Here is a 27,383-nt window from a genome sequence, read left to right as displayed (position 1 = left end):
CTTTGCAGTGGCCGTCACTGGCTGGCCTGGTAGCAGAGTGTCGGTCGGATGGTCGAAGCTTTGCCACAGTATGTTGCCACCTTGATCCTTCATCACGAGGTTCCCGGAGTCCATGAGCTCCGCGTGATCGGCCTCCGCGGTCAGCGAGTTGGTTCGCCACACGACCGTGCCATCGTAGTCCGTGAGGACCATGCTTCTTCCATCAGTGTTCAGCTTGACCTTGGACCCGATCCCGTGTACGGGGCGATCCCGGTTCGCGCTCCAGGCGATGGTCCTGTCAGCCGAATTGGTGAACCAGATCGACAGGGTGAAGGCTGTGGATGAAAGGTTGTAGAACCCAAAGGAGAAGGTGCCGTCAGGCGACTCTATGACATGGGAGGCATGCTTCACGGCTAGTGAAGATCCTTTGTGCAGGTAGTTAGCACGGCCAACTTCTGCTATAGTGGGAGCTACAAAGGAAGAGATCAAAAGGAATGTGATGTTCAAGATCCAAAATGAAGCTGCCATAATGGCATGAAAGGAAGCTGCTGCTGCTGCTTGATGATGAGAGAGGAGATAAATCACTTTCATGTATGGTATTTTCGTAGTTTTGTATGATCAAGTTGCATTCAAAGTGTTAAACAACACAGTCAGCACATGCGAGTGATTAAGAAGAGTAATTAATAATCATGACCTAATCTGTTGGACCGATTTGCGACATGATCATTTGGACGATTGTCCCATTTAATATTTCTGCCCTTGGATTTCCACAACCTCTGTGTTATTGATTTCACACATCTCCATCATAGCTAATTTTTTCACTCGACCAATCCGGCAGCCCCCTAATAAGCGGGGACTTCTTAAGTTCAGGATGGTCAGGTCTTTATCTTGGTTCTACTTAAATAAATTATTACATTGCTGTAGATCTAAAGGCATGGTTGGCTGATAGTATTGGAAAAGTACACGTGATTTTATATGGGGAACAGTAATATATGGAGCGAGATTAACAATGGATTTTTTGCGCTATCAACAAGTCACAATCTGTTTTAGTTTCTTCCATCCATTTTCGTTACTTGACTATTATGATGGTAGTCTTTGTGTGAATGTGTGACCGACGGATTTTGCATTCAATGATAGTCCTGTAATAATACATCAAAGAAGTTTAGGGGAAGATGGCTCACCTGTATGTTCATTGATAGAAGGAAGTATTTACCAGCAACCACCACATTATGGGCTAGGGTAACAGATCAGTACCACAATTGAGGCAGGGCACACAAAACCATCAACAATGGGGCTAATCTGTAACCCGGAGCACTGACGCTGCGTTTTAGCCCAGAAAACAGCGAATCCGACAGGTGGGTCCCGCCTGTCGGGCTGACGTGGCGCTTGTTGACGGACGCCGTTAGACGGCGAGAGACGGCCGTTTCGGCGCGCCCATTCAAGTGGCCCGTACCGGTCGGTGTTCGAACCAGACCAGCCATTTCCTCACTCTCTCTGTCCTCTCTCTCGACCCCGACCACCGCCGGCGCCGCCACTGTCGACTCGCCGCCTTTCGCCGCTCCGCCATGGTTTCTTGGAGCGACCAGTCCTCTAGCTCTTCTTCGGACGGCGAAGAAGTCACTAGCCAGGTATGCGTGTTCGCCTCTCGCCTCCCTCACGGATTAGGGTTCATCCCGCTAGGGTTAGGGTTCATCATTTGGGGATTTTTTACCAGGCCGCTGATTTGTGCAATTTGTGTGCTGGTTAGCTTCCTAGGACTATCTCTTGCTATGAATGGAGTGGCATTGCTCACGACCTGTCGTCTCGTTGTCTGCATCAAGCACCTTGCGTCAGGCTTGTTGCATTTGAATATGTGGACACAGGCAGACGTTTTCTTGCGTGTGCTGAGGAGAAGGTATGTTGCTTCTGTTGCTTCTGTTGCTTCTGTTGATGTAATAGTTGTTGCCCATAATCTATGCATATACAATCTTATAGATGGAAAAAATTATATATGCTTTTATAATTGGTTCTGCCCATAATTTGTGCATACAATTTTGACAATATATCTATTAATTAAGAGTGATGTAATATTTGATTTAGGCACCAATTGATGCATAGAATATAATTCAGTGGGTAGAACTAAACTAAAATTCAGTGGATATAACTGAACTACAATTCAGTGGATAGAACAAAGTAGAGAGTGTACAGAGTATTATAGAATTTGTGCACATTTCATACAATTTCTTATTGAGAACATATTTATTTAATTGTAGGCAGAACTAAAGTGCAATTATCTGGAGTGGATAGACCCAGAGTGGTCAGTGGCTATGCAGTTCACCCTCACTGAATTGTGGAGCATGTATAACAAAGAAATCGATGACAGGCTGAAAGAAAATGTTGAGCTTGGTGAAAGAAATTACAAACTAGTTGGAGAAAAGAGGAAGATGGAGGAAGATCTGAGGTTTTTCAAACTGGACTTTGCAAAAATGGTTGCTGACAAGGAGGATGCTATCATAGAGCTGGGCAATGTTAGGTTGGCTCTAAGTGATCTCAAAGAGGAGATGGAGAAGAAGAAGCTGGCAGACCATGGTTGTACCAATCTTCATCAGGTACTTAGGGCAAAGGCAGAGAAAGAGAGGGACCAGCTAGTGGCAGAGAGAGACCAAGTTGTGACAGAGAGGGACCAACTAAAACAAGAGAAGAAAAAACTGGAGTACATGATTGCAGATCTGCTCAAACAGAAACATGGGTACAAGGACAAGATCAAGAAGTTGAAGGAGATATGTGATGATTTTTAAGTATGTATTGTGGTGTGGTTTAGGGTAGCACTGCAGTTGATTTGAATGTGCTGTTATGCACTTAATAAGTTGTAATGCTTTATGTATCTTTATGTCCAAGACTTGTGTTGTGTACTCTGAAGACTTGTGTTGTGTACTCTTAAGAACTAATGTCCAACTTATTATCATTGCATCTTTGGATCAATGGCCTACTTATTAATGTATTTTGTTTGTATCAAATGAAATGTTTGTAGTTGTCCATACTATTTGCACAGAACATATATTGCACAGATCTTTTTTGCTCAAAATTTATTTTGCACACAACATATATTTGCACAGAACATCTATTTGCACAGAATTTTAACAGCAGGAGATAAACATAGATAACTTCAAAGTGCCATACATAGGTTCACAACTCCATACATAGGTTTTAACAAACATAGGTTTTGAGTGCCATACATAGGTTCATAATGTCATAAATAAAGTGATGTAATGCCTGATTTAGCACACATGCACTTGCATACAGACTTCAAATTTGAGCATTTAGTAGTTCCCACTGGCATAGAAGTACCCCTCCATCCTCTTGATCATGTACTTTGTCCTCTTTGGCCTACTGCCTGCAGGCTGGCTAGTAGAAGCTTCTGCAGAACTTCTTGGAGGCTTGAACCTTTTTGCACCCCTTCCAGCAGCAGTGGAAGATCTTGCACCTCTACCAGCAGCAGTAGGAGAAGAACTAGCACCCCTTCCAGCAGCAGGAGTAGTAGCAGACCTTGCTCCCCTTCCAGCAGCAGCAGGAGTAGTAGCATACCTTGCTCCCCTTCCAGTAGCAGCAGGAGAGGAGTTTGTAGTAGATGATGATGGTGCACCCCTAGCACTTCCAGTAGCTGATGAAGCTGCACCATGGTGCCATTCTGGTACAGTCCTGTTTGCCTGTAATCAAAAAATTAAACAACTTTATAATGACCAGTCAATAGAAATGAACATTCAAGTGATTTCAAAATAAAAATACCATGTGCTTGTTCTTCCTGATTTGCAGATCAGGCCTCAATGGCTTTGGACAACTTGTGTACTTGTGTCCTTGCAGCTTGCAGTTCCCACATGTTATAGTAGCCATCCTAGATGTCTGCTTTGCTTGAGGTGGCTCAAACTTTCCTTTTTTCCTTTTCTCTTCTGCTGGCCCCTTCTTGTCATCTTTGAACTGTGGTGGTTCAATGTCAGGTGTTGGAGTTTTCACCCAGCTATCTGGACCAGGAACAGGGTAAATCACTGGCTTATATGCCTCCAAGTACATAGATTTCTTGAAAAACACATTGATATGATCCTCTGGCGGCTGTTTAGACCTATAGATGGCAGAACAAGCATGTTTGCAAGGAACTCCAGTGATGTCCCATTTCTTGCACCCACATGTCTGTATGTTTGTGTCAACATCATAGGTCTTGTCTCCACTACTGACTTGGAAAAATCCTTGGCCAACTATGAGTGCTTTGCAATCCCTTGCATACTTCTTGTTCATCTCCAACTTCTCTGCATAGGTTGGTGCAATCTCCCATCTAGCACATTTTCCACCCTCTCTCTTCTGGTGGAACCTCACTAGCAACTTGTCCTTGATCCCATTGATCATTGTGACAATTGGCTTGTTCCTTACATCTAGAATGTACTTATTAAAAACTTCACTTAAGTTATTCACCACTAAATCAGTTTTGCAATTAGTGTCCATTGCATGCCTAGACCAAGCTTTAGCAGGAATTCTTGACATCCACTCCCAAGCAGCAGTGCACTCAGCCTTCATGCTTTCCATGGCCAAATTGAAGTCATGTTCAGTGTAAGCATAGGCAGCTGCATCCATGCATCTCTTCAAATCCTCTCCTCCAAATCCTGCTCTCTGGAAGTTTGCATAGATGTGCCTCAAACAGTACCTATGATGGCAGTTTGGGAATACTGCTGTCACTGCATTGAGTAGACCCTGCATGAAAGTGAATTGAAATGATTTTAAATGATTTTAAATGATTTTATATGATTTTATATGAGTTAATATGATTTTATATGATTTAATATGATTTAATATGATTTTATATGATTTAAAATGATTTTATATGAGTTAATATGGGTTCTATCTATGACTAAGTGTCGACAAGAAGGGTTACGACTCGACACCTACCAACTAGTCATGATGGCATCACTTTGATGATGGATATGTTCTTTGATACCACATGGGTCACCCTAGGCTATCTATGCCTAAGTGTCGACAAGAAGGGTTACGACTCGACACGTACCAACTAGTCATGATCACATCGATTTGATATATGTTCTTTGATCATCACTTTGATGATGGATATGTTCTTTGATACCACATGGGTCACCCTAGGCTATCTAATGATGGAATCACTTTGATGATGGATATGTTCTTTGATACCACATGGGTCACCCTAGGCTATCTATGCCTAAGTGTCGACAAGAAGGGTTACGACTTGACACGTACCAACTAGTCATGATGGCATCACTTTGATGATGGATATGTTCTTTGATACCACATGGGTCACCCTAGGCTATCTATGCCTAAGTGTCGACAAGAAGGGTTACGACTCGACACCTACCAACTAGTCATGATGGCATCACTTTGATGATGGATATGTTCTTTGATACCACATGGGTCACCCTAGGCTATCTATGCCATGAACTAAATGAACAACTAAATGAACAAGAAAATGAACTAACCTTCTGTCTATCAGACATGAATGTGTACTTTCCAAACTTGCCCTCTTCACTTCCCCCTAGAGCATACTTTAGCTGTGTCAAGAACCAGGACCAGTTAACTGTATCTTCAACTCCAACCACTCCAAAGGCAATGGGGTACATATTGTTGTTTGCATCCCTTCCAGTAGCTGCTAGTATCTGTGCACCACTAGTCAATTTGATGAAGCAGCCATCTAGACCTATGAATGGCCTACATCCATTCAAGAAGCCCTCACAACATGCATTCAAACTGAAAAATAGACCATGGAACCTTGGTCCAGCAGTAGGATTTTCTCTGGTTCCACTAACAGTAGTGACAATGCACCTAGATCCAGGATTTGTAAGCTTCACAGTCTCCAAATAGTCTCTCAGCCTCTTATATTGCTTCTTGTGATCACCAAGCACAATCTCTTTTGCTTTCTTCTTAGCCCTCCATGCCATCATCCTAGGAATCTCAAGCCCAAATTGTCTCTTTGCCTTGTCAACAATAGCAGGTACAGTAGTGTTGGGATCTGATCTGATGGTCTCAAGCATTTTGTTGCCAAGCTACCTTGAACTAATCCTAGTTTTCTCAGACTGGGTGGGACATGTGTGCTCCAACCTCATCTTCTTAATGCAGAAAGTGGGCTCATTTGTTATCTGTGCTGCTACCATGTAGAACTGACAACCATCTCCCTCACAGCAAACAATTACCCTATCACTGCAGTTTCTGTGGTATTTATATCTTCTAAGTTGTTTCACATGCAAATTGACAAGGGCCTCTCTGAATTGGTAAGCATCTTTGAAACAGAGCTTTAGCTGGAATTGCTGTTCTGGATGCATCATGTCCTCATCATACCAGACCCTAGGTGGTCTTTTCTTAGCCCTACTCCTTCTGCCAGAGCTGATAACAAAGGACATTGGTTCATTTCCATCATCATCTGCTTCAAAGCCTGTATCTTCCTCTTCTGAAGATGGAAACCAATCAGGATTAATGCTTGGACCAGCACTAGAGTGGGACCTACTAGTAGGACCTGGCCTCTTTGCCTTCTTCTTAACAGGCTCAGGAACTGGAATCTCTTGGGCCTCCTCATCATCTTCTTCCTGCTCCATGTCATATATATCTTCAGGATCTGTGTCCCCCTCACAGTGTGTACTTGACATATATTCAGCTCTCTTCCTCTTTATTTCAGAAAGAGTTTCATCTAGCTCAGGTTCCTCTGTCCTCCTATTTGCAATTTGTTCTTCTACATACTGCACTGAATCTGAGTCATCTTCTTCTTCTCCTGCATCTAAGTGGTCAACATCAACTACAAAATCTTCATCACTGCTTGAACCTTCCTCACTAACTGCATTGTCCTCCTCATCAGTGTCCATGCCTACAGGAATTGCTTCCTCACTAACTGCGTTGTCCTCCTCATCTGAACCAAACTAAAAATCAGCATAATTGACACTTACTTCAGTGTTAAGCTGTGTCCCAAGATGGAACTGATAGTTAGGAGGAACTGATTTGAGTGGCAAAAAATTTACACTTTCCTGTGTCCCAAGATGTAACTGACAGTTAGGAGGAACTGTTTTGTGCACAACACCTGATTCAGCAACAGCAAAAACAACAGGTGCCTCCTTTTCTATTTGCTGTGCATGTTGATCTTCTCCAACTGCTGGTTCAATAACTACCTTTCCCTTTCTAACTGTCAGTGACAATGTCTAGGTGCTCTCAAATTGTCTCACCATGTGAACTACTTCAATGTTGCCTTTAATCACACAAACACCTTGCAGCCCTATATTTTCATCTTTCAAGTAGCAAAGACTGTCATCCTTACAGTATCCATTGCTGACCATTACATTGACCAAACTACCATAAGTGATTTCTCTTTCAGACATCTTAACAAGAGCATACTTCTCTCCAGGAAACTGGAAATAGATTGACCATAAATCTTCAGGCCTAAAATAGACATACAAATGAATATTAACAAGTCAATTGTATTAACATAACTGACCATTATATCTGACAATTATAATGAACTATTTTAAATTATAGTAACATAGCAAATCAGTACTAACATTACTATCAGTGTAAGCAAAATTTTAAATTACAGTAACATGACAATGCAGTGTAAGCAATTCAGGCCTAAAATAGACATATATTAACAAGACAATATCTACAAGCCTAATATAGCTCAGACTGGTTACAATGCAGTGTAAAGCATTACAATGCAATGTAGTGTAGCAATACCATAAATGAAAACTACAGTGTGATTTTCTCCAAAAATTCAGAACCATACAGTACTACTAAGATAACTGAACCCTAACTAAAGATGTGATAGTCGACAAATATTCAGGACTACAATCACTTCTAAATGACTAACAAATCAATGTTTAAAACAGATCCTGCAGTAAGGAGGAAAGATTGAAAGAACAGATTTTGAAAGATTCAGATTACCTAGCTGAAGATGGGACGAACGGGAGCACATCCGCGGGACCAATCTGCGAAGCTGCTTCCTCGGTACCATGCTCCGGCGACAGGCCCGCCGCCGCGGCAGACTCTGGATCTAGGTCGCAGCCGTCATCGGTGTGGGGGCCGATGACCCCGCATTGCGAGCGCAACAGCTTCTGCCCTGAAGTAGTACCAAGGCCCTCGCCGCTGAGTGCGGCGTCGCCGCTTCCGTCGACTCCGTGTGCGCCATCGCCGCCGGAGCTGGTCGCCATCGGAGCGGAGCGGGGAAGGACTGAATCGACTGGATTGAATCGAGCGGGGGAAGGGAACGACTTGACCTCGTAGACGGGCGCGCCGAAACGGCCGTCTCTCGCCGTCTAACGGCGTCCGTCAACACGTGCCACGTCAGCCCGACATGCGGGACCAACCTGTCGGATTCGCTGTTTTCGGGGCTAAAACGCAGCGTCAGTGCTCCGTGTTACAAATTAGACCCATTGTTGGTGGTTTTGTGTGACCTGCCTGAAATGTGGTACCGATCTGTTACCCTAGCCCATAATATGGTGGTTTTGGGTAAATAACTCTGATAGAAGTGATAAAAGTTTTATATACCCCGCTGATGCTGAGGTTGGTGGCGACCTCTTGCCATGGTAGTATGATATTCCCTCTATTTATTTTGGCAATCAACTATAACTATTTCAACCTCACTCATTTTTAGTATATCTTTTTTTGTCGAACTCCCCCTATCCTGGACTCAAACGTTTGTTACTCTTGGTGTAGGTTCAAATCAATGGGTTACACATTTGAGGCGACATCAGGGAATGCAGTTGGTTGCAGAGATGCACTGCCTTGTCACAGTTTGAAATAATTGGATGCTCCTATGGGCAAATTACTAAAATGTTGCTATGGGTTAAGCATTGATGAGAAAACTCCACCGAAGACGATGTCCTAAAAAAGCATTGCTCCTCTGTATATTGTGCATATGCAGCTCAAGCATATTGTAGACATGACCCTGGTTCTGTTGCTTCTCATTGTCTTACTTATTTTGTTCCATATTATACATTTAACTTCATTCTTGAACACATTCTCTGAATAGATAAACTACCAAATTCAGGGTATAGATAGCATTTTGGAAGAAGCATATCCTGATGATATTCCAAACTGCTAACGTTGAATCAAATAGGTAGGGGTTTGTTGTTGTTTTATGAAAAATTGGCATGCCATTATTCTAGGAAGCTTTGAGTAGTTTGCACTACCTTTACTATCTACTTTCTTGTTAAAAGCTTTATATATTTTCAAAATGCCAAAAAAGTCACGGAAGATAACTGGAGACTAGCAACTGAAGATGTATGTAATGTAAGCACCCGGGTTAAACCCATTATGCCTGAATGAGGAGATTTGGAATGAGGCATGTTCCTTCTTGTGGAGAAGCTACTGGACTGGTGTATGCATCTATTATTGTATTTACTTTTTGTTTGGCAGCTTCAACTTATAAATGTGTTATGTTTCTGGTCGACTTTAAGAAAAATATCCTTTGCGGGCATTCCGGGTTTGGATAATTTTGATGTTTCATTTTTATTTCCTACATATTCATTCACCCTGCAATGCTGCAAACAAAAAAACTATTAGGCAAGATGTTGCATTCACGTGCGTTATTACTACTATCATAGATATTTACTTTTACTGTGATGAAATAATAGTAAGTCTATGACATACTCCCTCCGGTCCTTTTTACTTTGCATATGAGGATTGTCTGAAGTCAAACTTCGTAAAGTTTGACCATATTTATATGAAAAAATATTAACATCTATAATGCTAAATTTATACAATATGAAAAGTAAAGTCATGACGCATCTAATGTTGTTGATTTCACATTCTAAATGTTTGTATTTTTTTCTATAAACTTGGTTAAAGTTTATGAGGTTTGACTTCAAACAAATCTTATATGCGAACTAAAAAGGACCGGAGGGAGTACTATGTTAATAGTTCAATTCCATGTGGGCGAAAAAAACTTGCAACTGCAGCAGCACAGACACCAAAGTATGGTTCAACATATTTATTTTCCTAAATATTGAGTTGGCCTCACATGCTCTGTCTAGTGGATTTACAATATTTACCATATTATGCTTTTGTTGAGTCAGCCAAGTGTGTTGCTAAAAAAGAAGGGAAAGGCGGGGCGACAATAGAGAATAGGGTGGACAACCTGCAAGGAACCCTATGACGGCGCGAAGCAACATGGCGATGGGAGGAGGGGCCAAGGGAGGTGGATAAGAGGGTTGGGCGACCGGGGCACAATGCTGGAGAGGTACCAACCACATGCAGTCCTCAACAGATTTAGATGTGGACTTGAATTAGGTTTATGCACAGTAGTGATTCGAAAGTCATATCCGAAGGCATGGAATGTGTGCAAATGTGGTTGGATGGTTAGGAGGTATCTTTTGCCCATTAGAGTTGAAGTCCCATATTTGACATTGATACTTGCATTTTTCTAAATTTATTTCAGGCCTTCTGATGATGTGCGCTCAGTGGGAGGAGACGCGTCGACTATGAAGGTGTAGGGCCATTTCGTCAATCTAAGATAATGTGTCAGCTCAGTCTCTCAAAGGTGCTCATAGGGATAGAGTGTGTGTGTGCGCGTTCATAGAGATGAATGTATGTGAGCAACTTCGATTGTACTTTGTTAAGAAAAAAGGCATGTGATATGTTGTTTCTGACTTTGATTGTGCGCCGTTGTTACTTTATTGGGTATATGCCATAATAATTCGAATGCACAAAATTTATTTCTGTTAGTCGAGACATGCTTGCGTATTCAAATTCCAAATTCTAACAAGATTGTACATGTATGCTTGCTAGTGCAAGTAATTCTTGTGCTTTTTTTCCTGTTTTCCTACCTTAGAAAGTAATCAGCTTCTTTCGACGGATGGAATGTGGATGTTGCCATGGTTATCCATAGGGCAAAGGTAACATTTCTTGTAATTTCATTTTCTGCTTCTGTTTCACATTATTTTGTACTCCATTCCAAAATATAAGATGTTTTGGTAGGCTATCTACCAAAACGTCTTATATTTTAGAACGGAGGTAGTATAAATTATTTAATGAATAAAATTTATAATAGTACACTATCCTGCTATTTTAGGTAAAGAAAATCCATGCTCCAAATGCAGAGAGTTGATGCTAAACAAACAGACACAAGTGCAGTAAAGAAAATTCTCAATTACCAACCACAAAATTGTACACCCAGGTAAGTAAAAACGACGCAAACCTGCAAGAGCCTCTCTTACTTTCAAGGAATAGATTAAAGCTAGACATCTAGTACAACTACTCAGACGTTAGGATACCACCACTAATCGATTACAAGAATCAGATAACCAAACTCCAGTTCTGAACCTACCAAGAAATCGCTACAAAAATAGTACAGGGCAATCGAGCGAGAAGAACGCAACAGTTCATGGTGAACAAGGGACCGGATCGGCGTCCGTGTGCTGAATGGACGCGTTGTCTTCTTTTGCTGTTGCAGCTTCATTCGGGGAAGCTGGTGTTTTCGGCGGTGCCGCCACAGCAGCAGCTTTCTTACCAGCAGACCGGGAACTCTTGCTCTCGTTCTGCTGAGTGCTCATCGAGAGCCTTCTACCAGGGGACCCGTTGGTCGTGCTGCCATTGGGCTTTGGGCTAGGTACCTTCTTTGTGCTGGCCACTCTATAGGGACTGACACGTGTCCCAAACGGCCCTTCACGGTCGATGTTCAGTAACTGCTCGGTGTAGCGCTTTTGTTCCTGGAATGTGAAAGGAACAGAACTATGACAGCTGATTGCAGTTTCAACATTTGATCAAAAGCATGGATAAGTATCACTTCAACATCCTTGTTGGTTTATATGTGAACATTACATATCTTCAACCAAACACAAAGTAACTCAGAACTGTGGCAAACTGGCAACTGAGAGAGAATTTTTAGTATGCAAAAGAGGTAGAGACAGAAACTACGCATATTGGCCAGTGTGGCAGATTGAGATCTGGAAAACGCAAGGAAGCAACATATTGTAACTACATCGCAGTTAACAGAAAGCAAGAACGTTATATAACTAGAATGACACAGGTACATTCAGGTTCAATATCTAGTTTCTACTTGGCACTTAAATTCTTCCAAGAGTGCAATAAAGGAAGTAACACTAACCCGCATTTTTCTCTTCTCTTCTTCCTTCTCTTGCCTAAGCATCACATACTCATCCAACATAGCTAGAAGAGGAACACCATCATATGTGAAGGATAGACCGTGATTCTCTTCCCAAGCCGTTGTCTTGGCCACCAGAGTTTCAACAAGGCCTAGAAGAATGCTTACATCAGCAAACAGACAGGAAAATAAAATAAATTGAGAAGAAAAGCATTTGCCTATTCTGCATTTCCCCTCAAAGAATCTCTTCTACACTTGGATTGTAGTAAATGCATCAAAAGAAGGCATAAGTTTATTCAGTGTCACAGCAAAGATTATTTGCTTATGCGCCAACAAAAGCACCTGGAATTTTGTTAACTTGAATACGAGCCTTTTCAGCGCGTTTGAGATTCAGGTGGGCACCTCGGCCTGAATTATATCTGTTATCATCCTGCAAAAGAAATTTGCTATAAGAAAAAAAGTTCCAGAAAGGAATAATTTAGTCGCACCAGTTCACAGAGAATACAAGCATGATAACATGATTTACTAGAACTAGAGACTAGCGTACTCGGTTATAATCTTCAAGCCAGCTTTCTTCCTCGCATGCAGATATCCATCTCTCAACTTTATCTAAAATTTCTTTCCTGCTTAGAGCTTCTTCCTTTGCTTTCAATATCTGACTATCCATATCAGCAATCAATTCTGTAGGTTCCATGCTCCCTGATTCGATCAGCGCAAATATTTTATCATGGGCAGCTGCTGTGTCTATTACGATGTGAGCACCCGCATAAATGTCTTCCAGTGTGGTTTGCTTCTTAAAAGCTATTTCTTTCATCTTGCTGTATTTGAGCTCATCCAATCTTTGAACCTCAATCTCAGCCTGAATATTGGGGGAAAAGGTCAAAGAAGAATACTAGAGGAATAAAATGACAATATTGCTTCATCTCACTTGATTAATTATGTCTAGAGCAAGTGCTCCAGGTGCGGTGACTTCCTCAGCACTCGCTGTTCTGTTACAGGTAACGTGATCAAACAAGCTTCTTTCTTCCGTTGGTGTGTCCATGAGATCCCAGAGATCATTTAGCTGAGTGGCAAGCTCTTGAAGCTGGAAATGATATTTTGAACATATTCACAAAACTGAACGTAAAAATAGAGTGGCTATTGGTTGGCAAGTACATAATTGGACATATGCCTTACCTTCTTTAGCCTCAATGTTTTGTCCTCATTAAGAGTAGCTATTGTCCTATCAAGTTTTGACAGGGTATCATTGCTAATGCTCTTGTGGTCTTTACCAACAGAGTCATCTAGACTCTCATGAACTTCAGTTATTATGCTAAAATGTTCCATCTTCAATACAGAACAGAGATCTTGTACTGTACTCACATGCTCAAGTACCTTCTTCAGCCTCTCCCTCTGTAATGTCAAGAAAAATGTATCTTATCTTCTCCATGAAACCAAAGATATGACAATCAATAAGCACTGAACACTACTACAAAGCAAATGAAACAGAGAAATGCATACCTTCTTTTTCTCGAGCTCTTGGAGCTGAGACTGGAAGTCCCGAAGTTTCTCATCTGTCAAGTCATCCTCATTGATTTGTGGTATTGCTACCTGCTGGCCTATCTCAAGATTGCCAGCAATCTCACCCCTTATTTGCTCGATTCTTGACATTATGTCAGCAAATTTATTTATTCTCTCCTTTTTCTGCTTGCCCAGTTGTTCAAGTGTTGGAGCTAAAGCAGCAAGCTGTTGCTTGATTGTTCGTGCTGTTTTCTCAGGCTGCAAACATAAAGAACTATCAATCTTACACCCTTTTGTAATAATTATGAAAACATGTGAAAGTATCATCTGACATCTGGCATGCAGCAAACCAGTAACTAGTAAGATCAACTGCTTCTGAACTGAACTTATGTGGAAGTAGCAACAAGGCAAGCACTGAAAGTAATCTAGCAGAGCAGAGCAGAACTACAAATCCAACAAAGAACACACAAAACATTGCTACACGACACTGAGAATGCCGAAGACACTAGTGGGTCAAGCATGCCTCATTTCTTCAGAGTTACAGACAGACTGAATTAGCCTAACATTATTGAAAGCAGACATGTATTTTCACTTACACTTGTTGCTATGGATTTCTCTCCAAGGGCAGAAGCGAGCCTGGCTAGCTCCATCTTTGAGTAGTCCAGTGCTTGGAGAAGAAGGTCCCTTGACTTGAGTGCCTGATCAACTTTCCTCTTGTACACATCCAAGCATTCCTGATCCAGCTGAAACAGAACCTTGTCACGGTCCTCATCGCTCTCACCAACTTCATCCCATACTAACTGAAAATCCGAAAACAGAAAACAAAGAAGAAATGTCACCTTACCATCATATCAGATGCCAAATGAAAGAATCTGCTTTTTTATGGCATTATAAAGTAACGAGCAGCCTGAGCATGTACCTGCAGTTTTTGTAGCAATGATCCACACGAGGTTTGGCCGTGCAAAGCGTCCATTCCAGAATAGACGAATCCTTTCGTTGAGGGCTGAAGGATATATGACTGTAGAGAAGTCTAGCTTATGGTTACGGCGATGACGAAATGTGCTTCTGAACTTCCCAACGCCAATGCTTAATCGAACAGCGCCTGCTGGTTGAGCATTCAAATCAGTCGGAAACAAATAGATGGTGAAACTAAAGACACACATGGGCATACCAGCTAGTACTACCGAACTTGACATGTCCACCCTAAATTGGCAGGCATTCGGTTAAATGTTAATTACTTTACTTCAACAAGACAACAACTAATGGCCCAAGCAAAACTGTAGTACCACGTGATAAATAACTGCCACACAGCAAGCGAAACAGGCAGTCTACATTCGGGAGTTTCAACAGCCAATGCCGGTCCAAAACCTAAAGGATCCACCGGCGCAATGCGGCCGGAGACCGAGAAGGAGCGGCGTCGAGAACATGACGACGGGACGAATCACGTAGGTCGCACAAATCCAAAACCGCAAACATGGCAGAGATTTTCACCAGTTCCACTACCGGAAGCACCTCCTAAAACCACCAGAAACACCGGGCAATCTGAACCAGTGGGGGACAAATAGAAGCGTTCCTTGGCCGCGGCGATCGCATCTCCCAGGCCGAGGCCGTCCCCTGGATCCCACATTCGCTCGCAAACTCTCCGCTCACCCACGCTAAGCGCCGCCTCGCCAGATCTCGGCGTGGACAGTGGAGAGAGGCTTACCAGATACCAGATCGCGCGAAGGAGAAAGCAGGCGGCGGGCAGGGGGCGAGGGGGCGGGGAGTCGGGGAGGCGGCGGGAGCTGGCCACCGCTGTGCGGCGCTCGGGGAGGGGAATGGCGGAGGAGGAGGGGGAGGGGGCGGTGGTCGGTGGTGGCAGTGGCACTGCTGTGTTGCTGCGCCTGCTGGTGTGGCGGTGTTGGCTGTGGGGTGTGGCCGTAGTGGAGTTGGTGTGTGGGATCGGCGCGACGTGGCGGTCGACGAAGCGGTCACCGGGCGGTGCGGCCCGGGCCAAGGAGGAGGATGCGGCGGTCGACGCTTGACTCGCTGACCGGATGACACGACTGAAAACAGATTATTATTATTTTTATTAAATCAGGATTTGGAGCTGTGGATCGGCAGAGTTTGGACTATGGGGTCGTGAAATCTAAAGAACATCCGTATCATGTTAAAGGGAAGGTACCTTCATTTTCAAATTATTTGTTTTAGATGTGTTTAGATACGGATGTATCTATCTAGACCCTGGGGCGGAGGAAGTATGAAACTCTACTCTGTAAAAGTTTCATTTGGTAAGTGGGCATATATGCCTCTAATGAGTTGAAAACGCAACCTTAGAGCATCTGTAACAGGTGATTTATAATAGTTTTGGTGATGTAAAAACTAACTTTTTACATCACATGGGGCCAAAAATGCCTCTCCAACAGGTGATCTAGACCTATACAGTGATGTAAGTATAATTGTGGGCCAAGTGATCTCAATCAAACGGCTGTAAGGGCGTTCGATGGGAGTTCCTTCCCCACGAACGTCCGCCAGTTAGCATTATCATAGAAAAAAGCTGCCATTATTCAAGCGAAAACAAATACGAGTGGAGCACTGGACTGGTTGTTCTCTCGACCTTAGCCTTGCCGTTCTCGTCACTGGAGCTTTAGCCTAACTCTTCTTCTTCTTTTGTCATGCAACGCCCTTTCAGAAACTGAGAGCCTACAACCTTACCTTCTCGTGGCTGGAGTACTGGAGTGGTTGCTCGAGACAGCCCACTTTTAGCCAACCAAGTATTGCAAATGACTCGTTTCATCGTGTGTCCATCTTCGTCTTACCACACATCATGTCTTTCGTCTCCGCCACGAGCCGCCGGCATTCTGTTTCTGGCCGCCGCCATGCATCAGTACGTCGCAGGAGCCGCACCCGCTGCTGCCGTCCACCACGTCGTCGGAGGCGACCCGGGCTGGGCCGTGGCCTCCGACGTCCTCGCCTTGTTCGGCGGGCAGGCTCTTCACGGTCGGGGGCACACTATGTACTATGTAAGTCCACCCCACCCGTACGAATCGCGTTGAAGAATCAGCATATTTCAGCTACACGATAAATTGGCCTTTCGATCTCAGGGTTTGCGTCTGAGGCGGCGGAGGCCGGCGTCGCCGAGGCAGAGTTCGAGTCGTGCGAGGCCGGCGACGCCATCAGAACGTACACGGACGGGCTCAGCAGGGTAGGCCTCGACGACCAAGGCACGAGGTATTTCCTCAGCGCAGACCCCGCCAAGTGCAAGGGCGGGCTGAAGCTGCGGGTCGACGTGCGGGCTACGGTGTCGCCGCGGTCGGAGAACCGAGCTGCCACAGCGGCGCCCGCGCCGTCCGCGTCGAGTGGCACCCAAGCTGGTGCGCCGTGTGTTGCGTCTGGTCTCCGTGTGGTGCTTTCTGTTCCTGGGTGCATGAACACGACGATCGTGCTGTGTTTGATCGGGTTATGATGGGGAACGCCATGATTACACGCATATGTATGGCATCCTATGTGTGTACGTCATGTACTATAAATCAATCAAATCAAATCAAATTTTATCAAAACCTTAGCTAAATCAAAAAAAAAACCTAAATCAAATCCTATCTTACCAAAACCTCGACTAAATCAAAAAGCTTCTTAGCCTTCACTTACTCATACTCAAATCAAATTAAATTACCAAAGACTAGAATATGATAGGTATAAGATTTATGTCAGGCATGATTAATGTTTAACCATTAGATTATGTATGCCCAAGGTGCAACAACAATTCACTAGTACAGGTAACGACTCACTTATTTCATAGCTCATTGTCTGACGAGTTGTACTAATATAACATTGCGGTGTTTTCACTTTGGTTCATTTCATCACCTTCGCATGGATGCAGTCTAAGGTAAGCTCTCGTCTCCTTGGCACAAGTTGATCATGACGGCAAATGTCATTATTATGACAAACGATTCAGTCCCCAGTCAAAGCATGTCTAATTACAGCATCGCAGATTAACACAGAGCAACAGAACGAATTCGCTAACTAGAAACGCATAATGAACCACATAAAGTACAACAACCTCACGAGGCACCAAGAGGCTCCGGGCATCTGCATAAATTCAAGAGAAACCCGTGTCAGCAGAAATGAAGAATGAGCTGGGCGATGCCGACAAACTGGTGTAATAATAACCTATCTGGTGAGCGTGTTTCATTCAAGGGGCAAACCAGTCAAGAACACAGATAGAAGGATTTTAAGAGAGGTCGGGGTGCAGAACAAACCTCGACGAAAATGGTTGTCCATCACTAATAAATCTAAATAGGTGATCCTGGAGAATGAAGAGAGCATGGCTAATCACTGATGCTAGCTGATCTACTGGTGCATCCTTCATGCCCCACATCTGTTGAAGATTAAACATAAGGTCAGGTACAAATTGCTAAATCTGAAAGGGTTTAGCAATTACAATTTGAAAAGGCGGATGGGGGTATGACATTTGTTTGTTACACTAGGTCTCATCTGTGAAGCACATACTAGACCATGAGGATTCAATTAGGCCACGGTTGCATCATAAGATTCTAAATCAGCTATAGAAACAGCCAATTTTGAGTAAATTTTCCACTATGACTAAAACATATATTTATGATAAGCTAATAACTGGTTGGATTAGAAACGCACCTGCAAAAGTAAATTGGATGCAACACTAATATCTGAATCTAGTTGTCTTCTCTTAGGGCCGCACTGCAACCCACAAGGTCACCCTCCTCAGTCTCCTGTCTGCATAAAACTTCATCTGTAGCGGGTAGCACCCCATTTGGAATTAATTGATAGTTGTTATGATGACCTGACAATTCGCTGAAGTCAGACTTATCTATGCATGCCTCTTCATGGTGAGGTTCTCCTGCTCCATTTCCAGTTGATCCATCTGCTAGTTGTGTGTGATCTGCTTTTATTCCAGCAACAATGGTCATCTCCACATCTTTGACTGCAGATGTCGCTTCAGATTGGGGCTTTTCTCCAATACCAACGTTGCTTTTTTCATCCATTACTGATGTCATTTCCACATCTTCGATCAATTGTGGCTCAGAGGTTGCCTGAGTTCCAGCATTATCTTCACCAGTGATTTTTTCTTCCATAGCAATGTTGCTGCTTTGACCTATGGGGATTCCAGTGCTGGTAGTCATCTCTACATCTTTGATTGTATGTGGTTCAGAGGTTGCTTCAGTGTGGGCTTTCTCCTCCGCAACAACAGCGCTACCTTGATCTATTGGTTTTTCTTTGTTAGTAATGTCCACATCGTTCTCTGTATCTAGCTCTGGCTCAGAGGTTGCTCGAGTCCCCTTATTATGTTCACTGCCAATATTGCTTGCTTGATCCACAGGTGTCACATTTTTATCAACCATTTTCATGGCTCCGCCCGGGGCTTCAGACTGTGCTTCAGACTTGATCTTCGTATCAGCAGCAATAGCAGAAGAATTATCTGGACAATTCGCCCTAGAAGTGACTGTAGATTGCTGCCCGTGAACGGTATCATTGGGTGAATCCACAGAGTGCAAAGATAATTCACTACCAGCAGTGAATTCGCATCCTGTACTGCTGCATGATTGCTCATTCCATTCCATATCATTAGAGGAGGTTTCAGCATTATTAGCATTTCCTTTTGCAGGCCCGGAGATGGAAACTGTTTGTGATTGCGAGAGATCAGTAGCAGCATTCAGAGCCAATACAGGACTGTTTTTTACAGTGTTACCAGTTTTCATGGAGTTTGGCTTGATAATGTTTCCATTTGTAGCAAGCGCTTGGTGATTTCCCTTTGCAACCGTATTTCCCCCCACTCGCTGAACAGAAAACTGTGTTCCACCAACAGGTGGACCAGACTGTGATGTTACAACAGTTCTTGTAACCTTGCCATATTTTGGTGGAAGGGGTTTACCCTTGCTCTGTGCTGCACATGTTGGACAATGCCAGTCAGCTATAGGAACACCTTTGTTACCATAATGCTGAAGGCACTTCAAGTGTGCTCCCCTCTCACAAGCATCACAAACAAGCAAACTGTTTGCATCCATGATAGCAACTTTGCATATTTGGCAGTCCAAACGAGCTTGCATATACTCAGTTGATGGTGGAGTCCAGCTAGGATGATTAGCAGGTTGTTGCAGAACATTTTGAACACTTTTCGCTATTGCATTGTGGTTGGCAAAAATAGGTTTTGGAGTAACAGAAGACGCTGTCCCTGGTGTAGCCTGATGCCCCATAACAGGGTTTACGGTCACAGCTTGAATTGCCGCTACCTTTGTGTCCTGATTTTTCACGACCTGATTGTTACTTGCAGCAGCATTTGAATTGGACCTAGCAGATGTATCGTGAAACGGTTTGTTCAAGTGGCCAACAGACGCTGCAGCAGTGGGCAACACAGCCAAATTAGTTTCTGAGCTAGGAAAACCAAAAACAATCACACATACCAAGATTATTTTTAGACATGGGAGGAAGTAATAGTGTGAAACTGAGTACGAAAGCACCTTTAGGAATAATTCTCGAGTAAAGTTTTAAATTCTATATGAAGAGTAGCTTAGACAGTTTCAGTTATCCATAACCATCATATTTAAGGAGTTCACAATACAAAACATTTATGTAGAAGTAAAATCATAGGCAAAAGCAAGACATCGTTCCAGAACCAAGCAAACATGTTACAGCGTTTAATCTACACTCTAGAAAGAATGGTATTCATGAGCTAAAAACATCAAGTGTTTACTTAAAGAATGAAATGCTGTAGACAAGATGATGGAGCAGTACCTCGTGTTAGATTCAAAGGACCATTAACACCTCTTTCCGACTTAACATGTGGTTGACCAGTTTGGGATAGTGCAACAACTGAATGGTTGGTAACTGGCTTTACAGGAGATGATCCATGCTGTTTCAAGGCCATTACAGAGGTAGAAGTTACTGGGGCAGTAGTAGGCAAGGCTGCAGCACCTGGTGGGGTCCTATGAGATCCAACAGCAAACATGGGAGTCCCATGCGGCTGGAATTCAGCTGTTCCACTCGAGACAGTCATTTGAGGTGTGATTGCTGTTGGTTGAACTGGAGATTCCTTGACTTCTTCCATCTATATAACAAAAGAAGGTAGCCAAAATGATCCATGAGCAGATATATATTGTGTTTAGCATAGACCAGAAATAATTCAAATGAATTCAGCAGCTAGGATTATTAGTTAATCTCATAACAGTTACTAGCTAGCCAAGCAATACATAATCAGTAGATAAAAAAAATCCATATCCAAATGACCAAGTTAAACATCGCTGTGCTTTAAAGTACACTCATATACACACAGTATAGTAAATGACATCACAAAGATAGAAGCAGTAAGCTTAACAGAGGTAAATTCAGAACGAGACCAAAGTCACAGACGTTAATTTTAGAACCCTGAAAAACATAAAGCTAAATATTTACCCGCTTTGGCTCCCGAGCCCCAGTGCACTTGTTATCTTGGCCATCTGCTGCTATGTGAGATGTCAAATCAACGCTTGTACAAGGCCTAGTACTAAACCGTATATGATACTGTATTTCTAGTTCTCTCCTTGTATTTCTCTCTCTGCCACTGCCAGGGCCATTAACTAATATCCCAGAACACATGTCCACGTAGCATTGCATATCTGAGTATGCTTGCAAGGTATTATCACGTAGGCTGCCCTAGTTGCCTACCTAACATAGCACGTGCTTTGTTACTTATTCTTTTTAATTCATTATTCCAGCAATTCAATTTTTTCCTTGCTATAATATCTCAGAGATAATTATTTTTGGAAATAATTGCTCATCATAGTAAAAAAATTATATTACTTCCCAAATTTAGCTATTTGTTATTTTTTCATTTCTACAATTTCCTACAGTTCATGATATAACTTATTAGTATGATTAATGCTTTGCGCACATTAAATTCCACCCAAAGCAATGCTGACTTTAGCTAATTACGTGTCCCACGCAGCTACCCTTCAAAAGCATTGTAATCTTTTTGGTGAGGTAGAAAAGAAAGGATCGGGTCCGGAATGTTGATATACGTGATAGAGCTGGGGTAGCACCAATTGAAGAGAAGCTTGTCCAACATCATCTGAGATGGTTTGGTTTGGGCATATACAACGTGCATAGCGGAAGGATAAGCGTGCTGATGATATCAAGAGAGGTCGGGGTAGACCGATGATATCAAGAGAGGCCGGGGTAGACTGATGATATCAAGAGAGGTCGGGGTAGACCGATGATATCAAGAGAGGTCAGGGTAGACCGGTGATATCGAGAGAGGTCGGGGTAGACCAAACTTGACATGGAAGGAGTCCATTAAGAGAGATTTGAAGGACTGGAATATCACCAAAGAACTAGCCAAGGACAGGGGTGTGTCGTACGTGGAAAGTAGGGACGGCAATGGCCTTCGGCCCCATACCTGCCAAACCCATGGGGATTTCATCTATTAGGGGGTGGGGATTGGCAAAAACCTTCCCCATAGGGATACTTACCAAACTAGTTTATTCCCGTAGGGTACGATGGGGATGGGGACAATACCCTCTTCCCCATACCCAATTCCATCGGTAACCCGCTTTTTAAATATAACACTTGGACCATGTATATGCCTATATATACACAATGGGGTCAACCCTAACAATTTCACAAACAAATTCGCAGAACAACAAAAGCCTTGAAAAACTTTAACCCTACCTTACCTCAGTCTCCGCCATGACGAAGAAGTCAAAATGGACAAGATTGGCTGCAACTTGGACAAGGCAACTCCGTAGCACTAGGTCCAAAGGTAACACATCGTCTTATCCGGGCATGTTGCTGCCTTACTCAGCCACTACCCATTCACCAGCTAGAGTGCCTCATTATATTTATATATTCATATATGATTATTTTATGGGGAAAGGGGGAACCAATGGGGTCCCGTTCCCCAATGGGGATGGTATGGGCAAATTTCATCCCCGGTCATGTAAATGGGGATGGGGTAATTGGTAATAGATGGGGATGGGGATGTCAGCGCCCACAATAGGGGATTGTCCCCATTGCCATCCCTGCGTGGAAGTTAGCTATCCACGTGCCAGAACCATAACTAGGCTTTGAGATCTTATGGGTTTCAACTCTAGCCTACCCCAACTTGTTTGGGATTGAAAGGCTTTCTTGTTGTAATAAGTTTGGTGTAGACGAATTAGAGGAATGTTGGCTTAAATGAATCAGAACAAGCCTTCTACAATTGGACTGGTGGATTCTTATCATTCCATTTTTACACATCCATGATTTTCGATAACTTTTTTGCGAGGTTAAACATAATAGCCGTGTATAACTTCTCATTTCATTTGTACACATCCATTAGAACTTTGCTTGCTTACCTTTTTTGCAAGGTTAAAAAGCCAGTATAATTTATTTACGTGCCAAAATCACGATCAAAGTGTCATAGCTGAGCCCCATGGTTTTCGAGTCACGACTCATCTGAGTCGCTCCGGGGTAGCGACTCGGAAAGTCGAGCCTGCAGTTGCGACTAGTCGCGACTCGTGACTCGAGTCGACATTTTTTTGCGACTCATCGACTAGTCGACAACTAGTCGCGACTAGTCCCGCGACTCGAAAACCATGCTGAGCCCACCTATCTCATGTACGCGCACATCACCCGCTGATGAAATTAATATCCATTGTGCACGTCCTGGACGCACTGAAACACGCTGTTTTCCTATACATATCCCTTGTATTACTATTGTATACTCCCATATATATTGATTAAATAACCATTTTGGCACAGATCACAAGTCAATGTCTGTCGGACAGGATTCCAAGCACCAGTGTGCTCGGGAGCCCAAAACCTGATTCATAAATATTTGCTCAATATATGTGCATGAAAAAAGCAGCTCTATTAGCATGGTCACATCACGTGCTGGAATATCCGGAATCATAGGATCTTCGACTCGGTTTATGATTTGGACCAATCAGTTTGTAGATGTTACCATAGAAGGCACTTTGCAGCCTTTACCGTGGTAAAATGATAATAATGGCTAGATATCCCTACCCCAGGTTTTCTTCCTGTAGTTATTTTTCAAGCGTTTCAGATCCCCCCCCCCCCCCCCCCCCCCCCCCCTCTAACAGTCTTAGGAGAAAGCGCTCTTGAGCAATGACGGACTAGTCTGATAAATGGGGGTGCAGCTCTGCAGCCCCTGATGTTTGTGTCAGCGATGATACTCTGACGAAGGAAGACCAGGCGAGTGAGGCAGGAAGGAGCGTTTGAGCCTCACACGCTCATTTAAAATCCAGTGGACCGGACAGTGATGGTGGGCTGCAGCCCAAATCAGGGAAGGCACCAGCCAAGAGTATAAGGATGACTGTATGGTGTTTGGCTAGTTTCAGTTTTCGAATTAGTTCAGTCCCTATTTCCATTTCTTGTATCTGTCTCTGACCTTCCCCTTCCCCAAGTCTATCTCTCTCTCTCTCTCTCTCTCTCTCTCTAGACTCAATTCTCCAATGTATCCCAAATTATCTTACCTACAGTGAAGTTGTGATCCTAATCGGGTTTGGGATATCACAGTTTGTAACCACAAGGATAGTGATGGTTTAGTGGACAAGATGTTATTGCCATACCACAAGCAGTGTTTAAGCCTTGAGTAGGCAATTGGCGTGCAGCTGTTCTGCAACTGATGCTTCAAACATGTTATGCTTTTTGCTAAGCTATTTTAGTTGCTGTCGCGTGATTTTTAATACCGTTTAGGTAACTGAACCTTTTTGGTTGGCATATCTTAGAATCATGAATATATCAGATATTAGAGACGACTGCCAGATATTGGCAAAGCTTGCACCCCGCTCGGACAAAAGCCTGCCTCCCCCAATCCTCATAAGAGCAAATAAAATCCATCGAACTAAAGTACAACAGGAGTAGATGAACTATATCAAAAAATCAGCAGACATAAAGCAGCATCCACATGGTAATACTCATAGCCTGTGCTTGTACGAGCATACAGACTACAGAATTTTGATAGACGCGAGCAGCCTCACATCGACATCGACATCACCAAATTGCTCCGATTCCGGTCACTAGTACGACTTCGCCACAAGGCCAGTAAACTGGTAGGAAGCGAGAATCGGGAATCCACAAACCTTGCGCTTAGTAAGCGAGAGCCTGTCGGCGATGGAGGCCTTGGGCGGGCGGAACCCCATGGCGGCGGGGTCCTTGGCCCTGTTGAGGCCGAGATCCTCGACGACGGCGCGCACCGCCTCCCCCGGGAACAGATCCTTGGGCCGGGTCGCGCCCCCGGCGACTGCGGCGGCCAGCCTCTCGCGCGCCTCGGCCGCGAGCGCCCGCTCCGCCGCCGTGGGGTCCCTCCCGCCCCGCATCTCCCCGGCGGCGGCCAGCACCATGACGATCTCCGCCACCCGCCGCATCCCCGCGCCGTCGTCCGCGCGCCGCCGCTTCGCCGGCGCCGCGCGGGGCGACGCCGCCGCGGCGTCCCCCATGGCCGCGCGAGGGGGGTCCCGGAGCGAAACCCTAGGCGGGCCGGGCGGCAGAGGGGGCGCCCCGAGGAGGCGCTGGGGGCGGAAGCTCCCGGGGAATTCAAATGGCGCGCCCGTTTGGCGCTTCAATTAGACGGGGGTGGGGGTGGCGGTGAGATGGGCGAAGCGGAGGAGAAGTTTCGGTCGGGGGAGGCGGGGCGGGGGCGATGAGAGAGGGGACTCCCTTCTAGTCGAGCACCACACCAGCGGAGCACGCAGAGTTTCCGTCGGCTTTTTTATCTGAGCCTTTCTCTTCTGCGTGGGGATTTCTCGGAGCGGTGCGGTGGGTTGGTGTGTGGGGTACTCCGGGGTCCGGGTCCGGGGGCAGATGGACGGCGTGGATGACAGCGGAGGGTTTGGAAGGTCATGTCGATGACGTTGGTTTGGCTTTTCTGGGATGACGCTGGTTTCTTTTTCCTTTGTTTCTTGAACCCGTTTATGAGGCGAACGTTCGCTGAGAAGAAATTGCCGGCGAATGACCCGGTTGTTATGCCAAAATAACTAAAATTGCCATGCATTTTTTAGGGACTTCCCATATATGAAAAGAAAATTGTCATGTTTAGGGGGAAAAAGCCAACGGCGTAGTGTAATTCTTCTAGAAAAAATGTTATGTGTTTGACCACAATCCAATGACTTTAAGGTCGTTCGCTAGGAGCTCCCTCCCAGTGAACATTTGCCATTTAGATATACCTTTGGGGGGTGGCCTTATCAAACTACTCAGCTGGAGGAGGCCTGGGCTCATAGTGGGCTAGGACTTGTCAAACTAGAGCCTTTGGCTTGTTTAGCATCAAGTCTTTCTTTGTTAGAAAAAAATATATATGATACCTTGATAAAGAAATAATGTTGTTTTGTTTAGTAAATATCAAGGTGGCTTAACTACTGAAATGAAGATCCCTATATCTCAAAAAACTCTTCTGATTTTCTCACTCAAACAGGCCCGAGGATTTAAAGACGATTAAAATTACACCATTGTTGCCCACCTATCGGGTGTCACCTGCAAAACAAACAACCGACATGAACTTGGTGCACTCATTATTTCAGATCTGTTTTCCAAATCAACTCATTATACCGTGTTCATGCACACAATGTTGAGATTGCCAAAAATAGCTCAATTACACGGGATATTAGATTTACCAAAAGTGTTCTTGGCATAGTCATCTATCCCGCGCCGCCGCCCAACGTCAAAGACATCACCGGCATGCGCCCGTTTGCAAGAGATAGATGGGGGAGGGAGGGAGCGAGGATATATGGGAGAAAAAATGAGATGGGCGGTGTACCTTGATCTAGCCGTTGTCCATTGTTCCAACTCGGGGGGTGCCATGTCAGGAGAAATCAAGATGGGAGGGTCGGAGGAGGCCAGATCTGGAGAGATCGAGAGGGGCATGGTAATTGAGTCATCGGACAGAAGGAACGGGGGAGGGCTTTGATCTGCTTTAGTGGAGGGTAGGAGGTAATTGAGCGAGTGGGTGTGGTTGGCTCCATCCTGCACATTTTGTCAGCTCCGCTCGACCACTGTTTCAGGGATATTTTAGGAATATTGGATACCCCAACCTTCCCCATCCCTCTTATCCCCAAACCAAATAGATGGCATTATCCCAATCCGAGGGATAGCTCATAAAGCATATGCACTCATAAAATAGGATTTTTATCGCTCGACTGAAAAATAACTGGATCAAACATATATTTAACCTCCTTCAAGTACCCTTGTTTGTTTATTTCTCATGGAATAACATTTTAAGGGAGAGGAACCAGATAAAATAACCTCTGACTCAGTTTTAAAGGCTTTGTGAATTGGCATTTTTATTGTGGTGTGGAAATTTCGTCCTCCAAGACCCTTTCAAGGTCGGGCACTCGTGTACAAGTTGATAAAACCATGCCTGTGTCATTATGCATGGAGGCTCACGCAATACAGTAGTCGTTACGTTGTCCCCTCTCTCCCCTTTCATCGTGTTGCGCCACCGGAGGAGGACAATTTCCGTTTGGCAGACAACAAACAATGGGCTTGGTTTCTCTTCTGGAAGGTGCCACTCACGATGGAGTTGTTGGATTTCCCCGAAGTGGAAGGGTGATGTAGCACAACAGTAGAAAGTATTTCCTTCAGTTAAGAACCAATGTTTATCGAACCAGTAGGAGTCTGTAACACCCCGGTGTAATGATGCTACAGTAACCCCTGGGGTTAAGTTAATCTTTTTGCTAAACATGTGCCTGATCATTATTATCTCATGTTTCTTTCAACTTACCCTTTGAATGCAAATTCAAATGCTAAGTGAAATGCAAAATTTCTCAAACATGAAAACAAAAATGTTCATCATGTGCCAAATATTCCAGAACTAATATTGGTGGTGAACCAACATTTTTGCAAAGGGTTT

General features: G+C 44.0%; 3 protein-coding genes and 1 pseudogene across 3 annotated transcripts; 1 reads left to right on the top strand and 3 right to left on the bottom strand.

The window, feature by feature from the left end:
- Window positions 1-3,192: 3,192 nt before the first annotated feature.
- LOC125514406 lies at window positions 3,193-4,044 on the bottom strand. The gene is made up of 2 exons (XM_048679721.1): window positions 3,745-4,044; window positions 3,193-3,665 (listed from the first exon to the last, which is right to left on the bottom strand). The coding sequence occupies exons 1-2, from the start codon at window positions 4,024-4,026 to the stop codon at window positions 3,279-3,281; spliced, it is 669 nt and encodes a 222-aa protein (XP_048535678.1). The 5' UTR covers window positions 4,027-4,044; the 3' UTR covers window positions 3,193-3,278.
- Window positions 4,045-11,074: 7,030 nt separating this feature from the next.
- LOC125514405 (65-kDa microtubule-associated protein 1-like) lies at window positions 11,075-15,409 on the bottom strand. The gene is made up of 10 exons (XM_048679719.1): window positions 15,255-15,409; window positions 14,469-14,651; window positions 14,146-14,349; window positions 13,550-13,807; window positions 13,226-13,441; window positions 12,978-13,133; window positions 12,597-12,908; window positions 12,392-12,479; window positions 12,053-12,201; window positions 11,075-11,654 (listed from the first exon to the last, which is right to left on the bottom strand). The coding sequence occupies exons 2-10, from the start codon at window positions 14,520-14,522 to the stop codon at window positions 11,328-11,330; spliced, it is 1,764 nt and encodes a 587-aa protein (XP_048535676.1). The 5' UTR covers window positions 14,523-14,651; window positions 15,255-15,409; the 3' UTR covers window positions 11,075-11,327.
- An 832-nt stretch (window positions 15,410-16,241) lies between these two features.
- LOC125514404 lies at window positions 16,242-17,171 on the top strand (annotated as a pseudogene).
- A 276-nt stretch (window positions 17,172-17,447) lies between these two features.
- On the bottom strand, window positions 17,448-25,215 carry LOC125514403. The gene is made up of 5 exons (XM_048679718.1): window positions 24,622-25,215; window positions 20,297-20,609; window positions 18,182-19,898; window positions 17,788-17,906; window positions 17,448-17,617 (listed from the first exon to the last, which is right to left on the bottom strand). The coding sequence occupies exons 1-3, from the start codon at window positions 24,976-24,978 to the stop codon at window positions 18,220-18,222; spliced, it is 2,349 nt and encodes a 782-aa protein (XP_048535675.1). The 5' UTR covers window positions 24,979-25,215; the 3' UTR covers window positions 17,448-17,617; window positions 17,788-17,906; window positions 18,182-18,219.
- Window positions 25,216-27,383: the final 2,168 nt, after the last annotated feature.

Source organism: Triticum urartu, chromosome 6 (genome assembly GCF_003073215.2).
Source record: "Triticum urartu cultivar G1812 chromosome 6, Tu2.1, whole genome shotgun sequence".
NCBI classification, from domain to species: domain Eukaryota; kingdom Viridiplantae; phylum Streptophyta; class Magnoliopsida; order Poales; family Poaceae; genus Triticum; species Triticum urartu.
Note: the sequence above shows the minus strand (reverse complement) of the source record. Positions and strands in the feature narration are given on the sequence as shown.

What these genes read in the sequence shown, in the direction of transcription:
- LOC125514403 (XM_048679718.1), bottom strand. Translation starts at nt 24,978, where the DNA reads ATGGGGGACGCCGCGGCGGCGTCGCCCCGCGCGGCGCCGGCGAAGCGG. An exon ending in TCTCGCTTACTAAGCGCAAG is followed by an intron (nt 20,610 to 24,621) that starts GTTTGTGGATTC and finishes TTTGTTATATAG; the next exon opens with ATGGAAGAAGTCAAGGAATC. An exon ending in TCCTTTGAATCTAACACGAG is followed by an intron (nt 19,899 to 20,296) that starts GTACTGCTCCAT and finishes CCACTGCTGCAG; the next exon opens with CGTCTGTTGGCCACTTGAAC.
- LOC125514406 (XM_048679721.1), bottom strand. Translation starts at nt 4,026, where the DNA reads ATGTACTTGGAGGCATATAAGCCAGTGATTTACCCTGTTCCTGGTCCA. An exon ending in TCAGGAAGAACAAGCACATG is followed by an intron (nt 3,666 to 3,744) that starts GTATTTTTATTT and finishes TTTTGATTACAG; the next exon opens with GCAAACAGGACTGTACCAGA.
- LOC125514405 (XM_048679719.1), bottom strand. Translation starts at nt 14,522, where the DNA reads ATGGACGCTTTGCACGGCCAAACCTCGTGTGGATCATTGCTACAAAAA. An exon ending in CATTGCTACAAAAACTGCAG is followed by an intron (nt 14,350 to 14,468) that starts GTACATGCTCAG and finishes TCGGATTTTCAG; the next exon opens with TTAGTATGGGATGAAGTTGG. An exon ending in AAGAGCTCGAGAAAAAGAAG is followed by an intron (nt 13,442 to 13,549) that starts GTATGCATTTCT and finishes TTGACATTACAG; the next exon opens with AGGGAGAGGCTGAAGAAGGT.